We start from the raw sequence: 9,781 nt of genomic DNA, 5'->3' as shown, positions 1-9,781 counted from the left end.
TCACTTTCTGCCATAAAGGTGGTGTCATCTGCATATCTGAGGTTATTGATATTTCTCCCGGCTATATACAAACGCATGATTGCAAACTTGGAGATTGGCAGTTATTTCGCCATTATGCCCGTGGACATTCAGTTGTCTCCAGTTTCTCCTTTATGAAACAGCTGTGGTGAACTTTGAACACAATGTTCAAAAGCACTGTGAACTGTTTTCTTAGGTCAGGTTTCTACTGGGTTAAAGGTTTCATGCGGAATCACTCTAATGGCCGGCGAACTTAGAAGACTGTTTCCGGTTGCCCTTGATAAAGATGGCGGAAAGGGGGACCGTCTCCGCGGTCAGCCTAGGGCTTCGATGCCCTCACCAAGCATGGCGGCCTTTTGTGCCCGCCCCCATCGCTTACTCTCGTCGCCTTAAACCACCAGTCAGTGGCAATGGCGGCAGCGTTTGCGGCTGTTCGGCGATTCGGCAACTTTCTTATCCCGCGTGAGTCACCTCTTGGTCTTTGAGGGGTCCTTTGAGCTGTCGTGCTGTCATCGCGACAGTTGGACAGAGAGGCCTGTCCAGGGTCACCGAGGGTTCGAACCCCTTATTAAACTCACGGGTCTATGTGCCCCCATCCAAAGGGCTTATGTCTTACAGTTGGGCTGCTGACAAGCTCAGTGTACTCAGTCTGGGGTGAGTACCATGATCACAGGGCTTTCTGGGTGGCGCTAGTGGTAAAGAACCTGCCTGCCAATGCAGGAGACTTAAGAGACACGGGTTCGGGTCGGGAAGGTCCCCTGAAGAAGGGCAGGGCAACCCACTCCAGTATTCTTGCCTGGAGAATCCCATGGACAGAGGAGCCTAATGGGCTATGGCCCAGAGGGTTGCAAAGAACGGGCTAGGGCCAAAGGGTTGCTTCACGACTAGAGCAACTTAGCGTGCACCACAGTCATGGGTCTGAAGTGATCCTCAGGCTGAGGCCTCGGATAAGTGCACCTGAATCTTAAAGTCTGGTGGTGGTGGTGGTGCTTTAGTCACTCCGTGGCGTCTGACTCTTGTGACACCATGGACTGTAGCCTTCCAGGCTCCTCTGTCCATGGGATTTCCCAGGCAAGAATACAGGAGTGGGTTGCCATTTCTTTTCCAGGGGATCTTCCTAATCAGGGCGGTCAAACCCGGTCCTCCTGCATTGCAGGCAGATTCTTTACTGAGTGAGCCACCAGGGAAGCCCCTCTTAAAGTCTGTATCCCCTAAACCGAGGCCTCTCATAGGCTGTGTCCCCCAACCTAGTGTCAACTGAGATGTGTACCCTCTGCTTTTGAAGGTGCTGTGCCCCGTATTCAGGGTCATCAAAGGCACTTCCTACCTCTGTCTCCCCAGGATTGACAGCCTCCAGCAACCTGGGTCTCAACCTTCGCCCAATGAGTGCCTTTGCAGAAGAGGAAGCCTCCAAAGCGTCCCCAGAAGAAGCCCCAGGCCACAGCTATGAGTCCCTTCGGGTGACAGCTGCCCAGAAACACGTTCTGCATGTGCAACTAAACCGGCCTGAGAAGAGAAATGCCATGAACAAGGCCTTCTGGAGGTCTGGCCTACAGATCCTGGAGGCCTGCCTGCACGAGGAGGCAGGGGCTGGGGCACTGGGCAGGGGAGGGCCTGAGGGCAGGGGATTCCCACCCCAGACACAGCCCTTCCTCCTTTCCCCTTCTGCAGAGAAATGGTGGTATGCTTCAACAAGATTGCAGAAGATTCTGACTGTCGTGTGGTGGTGATCTCTGGTGCAGGAAAAATGTTCAGTTCAGGTAGCAGCTGCTCTCCACACCCACCCCTGCCAGTCTCCCCTGCTCCTGGGAGTAGAATAATGCTTCATAATTAGGGTTTTAAGCAGCTTCTAAATTCTGCTTTATATGCATGCTAAGTCGCTTCAGTTGTCTGACTCTTTGCGACCCATGGACTGTAGCCCACCAGGCTCCTCTGTCCATGGGGATTCTCTAGGAAAGCATACTGGAGTGAGTGGCTGTGCCCTTCTCCAGGGGATCTTTCTGACCCAGGGATCAAACCCATGTCTCATATGTCTCCTGCACTGGGAGGCGGGTTCTTTACCACTAGTGCCACCTTTTACTTGGGGAAGGTCTGCTTAAATCATTTTCAAATGTAGAAATTAGTCCAACAAAAGACAGGATCACGGGCTCTAAAGTCTGGTTTTCACGCTGAATCTATGGCCTTGATGAAGGCCCTTGACCTCTCAGTCTTTTTTTGGGTGTCAATAAAATGTGTTGTGATAATTACATGCTTTCTGGGAATTCCGTATCAAGTCCAATGTTAGGATTTGGTGCTTTCACTTCAGGGGCCCAGGTTCAGTCCCTGGTTGGGGAACTAAGATCCTGCCAGCTGCACATGAAGTGGCCAAGACCTTTTTTTCTTAAATACATGTTTTTGTGCAATTAATTTTGAACCTACATGAACTGATTTTCTGTTCATGTCTATTGGGTCTTTTGATTGTCCCACAAGTCTATTCATCAGGTTGGATAATTTCCATCGATCAGGTTCATCGTCTCCTTTGTCTTCTCTCTTCTGCTGTTAAACCCATCTAGTGATTTTTTTTTTTTTAATTTCAAGGTGTAAAAAACCCAATACTGCAGAGCACAGTAACATGAGATATGCCTGTATCTTAGTTTCCTTTTTTTTGTTTATAGTTTCCATTCTTCTGCTGAAGTTTCATATCTTTTTATTCATCACAATCATATTTTTCTTTGCGTCATTCAGCATGGTTACAATGGCTGTTTTTAAAATCCTGTCTCCTGATCCCAACATCGGGGCCACCTTGGGGTCAATCTCTGTTTATTACCTTTTCTCCTGAAAAAAAAATGAGTCTCATTTTCCTGTTTCTTTGTTTTTGGAGTAAGGTTGGATTGCATGTATCCTGGATGTTGGACTATGGAAGAAAATGATATGGAAATTCTAGATCCTATTACATAATTCCAGAGTGCTGAATTTCCTGTTTTAGCAGCTACGTTGGTATCAGTTTTTAAATCTCTTTGCTGGGCTGTAGGTCTGGTTCATGGGTCTCTTGTTATAGAGATTTGGGCAGAGCTTATACACAGAATCTGGGGCTCTCCTCTCTGGCTGTCTGCTTTCTGGAATTTTACCCCTTTATTTTCCATCAGTTGAGGTCCCCCTGGATTCTGTCCTATGGTTCTTCAGGCACAACTTCACCCTGTACTCAGGTTAAATTAAAAAAAAAAACAACAGGTAACTCACTTGGCTGATTCCTTCTAGAAGAATCTGCTTGGTACCCTCAGGTAATTGGACCTTGTTCATCTAGGGCACATAGTTGGCATCTGTGGGAGGCTCCATGCCAGAAGTGAGGGATCACATACACTGATTTCTGCACAGGGCGCAGCCCAGTGCTGGGGACCCAGTGGCGACTGAGATAGCCCCAGGCCCTGCCCCTCCTTCAGTGGGGAAGACTGGACATTAAACAATGTATTTCTTTGTGTTTCCTCTCTTTCCTTCTGTTCTATTTCTCTGTAACATCTTTGCCTGTCCCTTGTTTCCTTTTTTTGTTCTTCATTTCTTTGTTCATCCATTCAACATTCTGCGAGGTCACTCCAGTGTCAGCCCCCTTCCTGGGTGACCCCGACCTTGAAATAGGAAGCAGCCTGTTTTCTGACCCCTCATCCTGATGAAGTGCAGAATGAGGGTTCATCTCTAGCTGTGCCTGGCCAGAGGTCCTCATCTTTCAGCTCTCAGTTGATTGTGCTCATTTTGTTCCATTTTCAACCTGAAGGCCAGAAAGAAGACATTTAGTTTAATTAGCAGTTTTAAAGATTGAATGAAACTGCTAATTAAAAAAAAAATAGTCCAGACTTATTTACATTTGTGGAGTGTCTCTGAGCACTTTACACATGTTAATTAATTCTCACCACAGCCCTATGAGACAAGCTCAGTCATCATCCCCATTTGATAGATGAGGAAACTGAGACCCACAGAGAGGAAAGTGTGCCCAGTCCTCATTGTTGGGATTTTTGAATGTGGGCTGCCTGGCTGCAGAATCCTTGCCCTTCACCACTAAGTGACTATGGCCCAGGTGTGTGGCAAGCTGATTCAGAGTATTCCTGGCCCAGTAGCCAGCCACCTCCCACCCCTGCCACCTCCACACACCTTCACCTCTCTGTGAGCTTCTGATCTGAAGACAATGGCGATGCTATGAGCACCCATGGGTGCAGTGGTAAAGAATCCACCTGCCAGGCAGGAGACACAGGTTCGATCCCTGTGTTAGGAAGATCCCCTGGAGAAGGACATGGCAACCCACTCCAGTATTCTTGCCTGAGAAATCCCATAGACAGAGGAGCCTGGCAGGCTACAGTCCATGGGGTCGCAAAGAGTTGGACACAACTTAGCAACTCATCACCCCCCTCATCAGGTTGCATCGAGGATTAAATGAGTTAATAGGCACCAAATGTTAATTCATGTGAAACTTTTATTGATGTAGGTGTTATTCTTGATGATGATGAATAACTTAATTATGACAGTGAATGAGATCTGAAACATTTAGAGGTTCCCAGGGAACGAGATGAGAGACTCCTCAAAAATGAGTTCTGGCTCTGGAAGGGAAAGACCTCGTACCATGGTCTGGGGCCCTTTATTCCAAGGGGTTGCAGACAACCACCCATGTCTGCAGATCCAAGTAGGGCAGATAAACCAGCAAAGCCCGTGGGAGGAGGTGTCGCAAGTTGCCGAGCTGAGCTTGTTCTGGGAGTAAGCGTGGTTCCCACTGAGTCATACAAGCTTCTCGGACCTGGTGTGGAAGCCAGCAGATGCCTACAGACTGATGCAGGTGGTTCTGGCCTTGGCAGAGATGGAATGTATAACAGTAGGACCTATTGTGATGCCATTACATGCCAGGCACTGCTCAAAGCGCCATGGGCTCTGTCTCTTGAATCCTTGCAGCCCCATGAGCTCTAGGGAGGGTTTTAGCCTCAATTTTCAGAGCAGAAACCCAAGACCCAGAGAATGGAGTGACCTGGCTGAGGTCACACAGAGTTCTTTTTTTTTTAATAATTTTATTGTATTTATTTATTTTGGGCTGTTCTGGGTCTTCATTGCTGCAAGGGCTTTTCTCTAGTTGTGGCGAGCAGGGGCCACTCTCTAGCTGTTGTATGAGGGCTTCTCATTGTGATGGCTTCTCTTGTTGCGGAGCACGGGCTCTAGGGTGCAAGGGCTTCAGTCGTTGCAGCTCCTGAGTTCTAGAGTGCAGGTTCAGTAGTTGGGGTGCCCTGGTTTAGTCACTCCACAGCATGTGGGATCTTCCTGCCCAGGGATCAAACCCATCTCACCTGCATTGGCAGACGGATTCTTTACCACTGAGCCACCAGGGAAGCCCTATTTTATTTTTATTTGAAGGATAATTGGGGTTATATCCTACTCATATTTAACTTGCACAAATTCAGCTCTACCAAGTCAACACTCCTCTGTTCTCGCTCATTTAAACAAGCTGCAGAGGCCACAAAGCTATAGAGGGTCAGGGGTGTGGCCAAATGTGGGACTGATTTTTCCAGCTTTGTCAAATTGCACTGTTCAGACAAGCGAAAAATGAGAATGATTAACCTCAGGAAGAAGAAAATTCTGCTCAGAACCATCCTGTAGCTCCATCTCACTCAGAGTCAAAGCCAAGTCCTCCTTTTGGCCCACGAGGCCCCACAGAATCTGCCTCTGTCACCTCTCTATCCTTGGCTCTTCCTACTCTCCTTGCTCACTCTGCTCCACTATGCTGGCCTCCTCCATGGTCCTCACGCAGACACCAGGGGCACTCCCACCCTAGGGCCTCTGTACTGGCTGTCCCTAACATTGAGAACTGTCTTATCCCAGATATCTGTACAGTTTCCTCCCTCTGGTCCTTCAGATCTTCACTCATATGTCACCATTTCAGTGAGAGGGTCCCTGACTACCCCAGTTAATACTGCAACAGCCCTCACTGCACATGGCGTATGCCTGTGCACATGCGTACGTACGTGCGTGCACACACACACACACACACTCACACACTCACACTCCATTCCATTTCCCTCCTTTAATTTTTTTAGTACTTTTCTCCACTGGACAAAATGAATTTTCTCATTTGTTTGTTTCCCCCCAGAAGAGCAGCCCCCTGCGGGCAGAGCTTGTTGTCTGTGTTGTTCATTGATGAAGCACCTGCTGTGTACTAAGCTGTGTTAGGCACAGGGATAGAGTGGGAGGCAAAAAGCCAAACGCCTTGCGTGCACGCACATGCCTGTGCATGTGTATGTGTGTGTGTGTAGCTGACAAGCTCCTCTGCTCATGGATCTCACATCCTAGAGAGGGAGACAGGCACACAATTATGTGATAACAAGAGGGCAGTGTGGGAGGCACGGCAAAGGAGGTGAAGGGTGACAGGCAGCTATCGAGCCAGGGTGGGGAGGAGGGCCTCCCTGAGGAGGTGGACTTTGCCCTGTGGCTTGAACAGTGTGATGGAGTCAGTCTTGAGACCATTGCTGGGGAAAGGCTGCTCTAGGCAGAGGGAGGAATAGGCATGAAAGCCCCAGGAAGGGAATGTGTCGCGTTGTTGTAACAGCTGGTGGAGGCCTGCGTCCCCAGTGGAATAGGTTAGAAATGGTGCTTGTGCAGAGTTGGTAAGGTCCTGGTATAAGACCCCGCATTTTGTTCTATATGAGAGGGATGGATGGATGGGAAGAAGAGAGGGCCCTGAGGTGATCACAAGGGCCCTGAGGCTGTGTGCGAGGAACAGAATGTGGGAGCAGGTCAGTGGAGGAAAAGGTCGAACTTGGGATTGTCTTAAGGTTGGAGTGACAAAGACTGCTCCACTTCTGACCTCCCTGTCTTAGGAAACATTACCACCTCTGACGAAATTAGTGTTAGTTGCTCAAGTCATGTCCAACTCTTTGAGATCCCATAGACTGTAGCCCAGTCCACAGAGGAGCCAGCCCTTCTGTCCATGGGATTTTCCAGCAAGACTACTGGAGTGGGTTGCCATTTCCTTCTCCAGGGGATCTTCCCGACCCAGGGATCAAACCCAGGTCTCCTGCATTGAAGGCAGATTCTTTACCGCCCAGAGCCAGCTGCATGGCTCTGGGTTTGAAATCTCAGTTCCACTGCTCACAAGCCAGGGTGACCTTGGGCAAGTGACTTAAGCTCCCTGTGCCTTAGTTTCTCCCCCGATAAAATGGAGATAGTAATAGGACCTACCTTAGAGGATCACTGTGAGGCTAAAGTGAGCAGAGACTCAATACGTGTTAACTTGTATTGCCCTTCACACCCCAAATGCGACCCCTCCAGAAGTCCTGTGTGAGTTGCTTTCTCCACTGTGGTGGTTTGCCTGGCCTATGACCTCTAGTCGGGGCAATGGGTAGGACCTGGGAGGCTAGGTGAGCCTCCCCACATCTCCCCACCAGGTATCGACCTTATGGACGTGGCTTCAGACCTCCTTCAGCCCGCAGGTGACGACAGTGCCCGCATCAGCTGGCACCTCCATAGCCTCCTCGCCAGATACCAAGAGACCTTCAGCGTCATCGAGAAGGTGACTCTGGGAGTCTAGCAGGGTGTCCCCCCGACCTGCTGCTCCCGGACCAGCCTTGACCCTGCCCTTTCTGTCCCCTTCCAGTGCCCTAAGCCGGTGATCGCCGCCATCCATGGAGGCTGCGTTGGCGGAGGTTGAGTCTGAACCCACCCACCCCAGATCTGTTGCTAGTTAGACTTTGCCCCAAGGTGCAAGCCCCTGCTCCCCACTCTGGGAATGGGTGTGGGTCAGTCCTGTGGTTGTTCATTGTCTCTGGCCTCTACTTCCCAGGAGTGGATCTCATCACTGCCTGTGACATCCGATACAGTACCCGGGATTGTTTCTTCCAGGTGAAGGTGAGCCATTCTCCCAAGCTTCTGCTCCCTTGGGTCCTACTGAGGGCTGAGAAATGAGTGGCAGAGCCGGGTCAGAGCAGGGACGGAGCAAGCTAAAGGGGGTGGGAGTGAGCCTCTATGGCTTCATGGAAGAGTTAGAATTGAATCTTAAAAAGTAAAACTTGGCCATTGAGGACATCAAGGGGAGGTCACCGAGTCAATGTGAGGTCAAGAGTGAGTCAAGGTGTGGGGGAGGGGAAGAGGGTGGGGGCTTTGCTCAAGTCAGTGCTGGAGTGGGTGGGAGGCAGGATGGAGCTCATGGATGGAGGGGGTCAGGGCAAGGCTTTTCCTGGAGAGAGATGCAGCTGACTTCAAAGAGTTGGGAGGACAGAGGAGTTGGAAGGTGGGCTATATTCTAGAGCGAAGGAACCTATATGGGCAAAAGTCTGTGGATGGGAATGAAAAGGGGTGTCTGGGAGGGGCGTCTCCGAGGTGAGAGTGTGCTGGGACTCTGAGGTAAATGCAGAGTTTCGCTGGCATTGAGGCTGCAGTGGGGACAATACTGGGCAGAAACCAAGCACTAACACTATGGCTTCCCCCAGGAGGTGGACATAGGTTTGGCGGCAGATGTGGGAACCCTGCAGCGACTGCCCAAAGTCATCGGGAACCAGAGGTGGGTGAGAGGAACCTGGGGAAGGGGACAGCAGAGCATCTCCTAAACCGGATGCCATCCTCTTGCATGTCCTGCCCTCTTGCAGCCTGGTCAACGAGCTGGCCTACACTGCCCGCAAGATGATGGCTGACGAGGCCCTGGAGAGTGGACTGGTCAGGTAAGGGCTGAGGCCTGTGCTGGATAAGAATTCAGGGACAGGCAGACTTGGGTGGGGCTCCCTGGATTCCCATGCACCTTAACTCATGGATTCCAAGTGGCCTCCTCTCTGTGGATGGTCTGGAGTCTACTGCCTTGCTCCGATTGGTCCATTTCACCAGTGCTGTCTTCCACTTTCTACTGCGATTGGTCACTTCTTCATCCATGGGAGGGAGAGGAGAGCTCTTCTCAGATTGCCTGATTTCCGATTCCTTTCATCCTCAGCCGGCTCTTCCCAGACAAGGAGAGCATGCTTGATGCGGCTTTCACCTTGGCAGCTGAGATTTCCAGCAAGAGCCCCGTGGCGGTGCAGAGCACAAAAATCAACCTGATCTACTCCCGCAACCATTCGGTGATGGAGAGCCTCAACTATATGGTAAGACTCTCCATCCAACCAGTCACACCCATCTCTGATTCCCTGAGTGACCAATCAGGACCCAGCGGCCATTTACAGGCCTTGTCCTCTGATTGGCTCGCTGCTATCTCCCTCCCATTTTTCATTGGTCCAACGAAAATCTTCCTGTATTCTTTCTATTACCGGCTGCCATCTTTATCCAGAGATCCTGGAACATGAGCATGCTACAAACAAAAGACATCATGAAGTCTGTCCAGGCCGCAATAGAGAAGAAGGATCTGAAGACCGTCTCCTTCTCTAAGCTCTGAGAGGCCTGTCATCCCAGGTCTTGACGCAGGGGTCTGGCTTTGCCCTGCCTCCTGCCTGCATGTTCTCATTCACGGGAAGGGAGGATTCATAAAGATGGTCCAGCTTGCTGTCTTCTCAAGTCTTCCAGTTTTTATCTTCATGACACATTTCTTCCTGCCTTATCTTTGCCCCACGAACAATAAAGCAATGTAAAGAACCCGGTGTCCTTGTTGGAAAGAGAGGCGAGGCAGAAAGAGTAGGTAGATCAATGACCCTGGGGGCTCTAAGGACCACGGTTGTGTTGAATGTTGGGAATAGAGATTTGACCAATTGGGAACGGGAGCTGTGCAGATGATGACCATTCAGAGTGTTGGTGGGCAGGCCAGGCCTGGTAGAAAGTCATGTGATTCCCTTTAGGTTGA

At 50.2% G+C, this 9,781-nt stretch overlaps 1 protein-coding gene across 1 annotated transcript; it reads left to right on the top strand.

Annotated features, from left to right (window-relative positions):
• The first annotated feature begins 356 nt into the window (after positions 1–356).
• On the top strand, positions 357–9,576 carry ECH1 (enoyl CoA hydratase 1, peroxisomal). The gene is made up of 10 exons (XM_010849199.1): positions 357–480; positions 1,360–1,561; positions 1,690–1,778; positions 7,410–7,534; positions 7,619–7,667; positions 7,805–7,869; positions 8,451–8,521; positions 8,607–8,678; positions 8,942–9,092; positions 9,275–9,576. Exons 1-10 carry the CDS (start codon positions 429–431, stop codon positions 9,377–9,379), a joined length of 981 nt encoding a protein of 326 aa, XP_010847501.1. The 5' UTR covers positions 357–428; the 3' UTR covers positions 9,380–9,576.
• The last annotated feature ends 205 nt before the right edge of the window (positions 9,577–9,781 follow it).

This window comes from Bison bison, unplaced genomic scaffold (genome assembly GCF_000754665.1).
Source record: "Bison bison bison isolate TAMUID 2011002044 unplaced genomic scaffold, Bison_UMD1.0 scf7180017864280, whole genome shotgun sequence".
Classification (NCBI taxonomy): domain Eukaryota; kingdom Metazoa; phylum Chordata; class Mammalia; order Artiodactyla; family Bovidae; genus Bison; species Bison bison.
The sequence above is the reverse complement of the archived record's forward strand: the minus strand, read 5'-3'. Positions and strand labels throughout refer to the sequence as shown.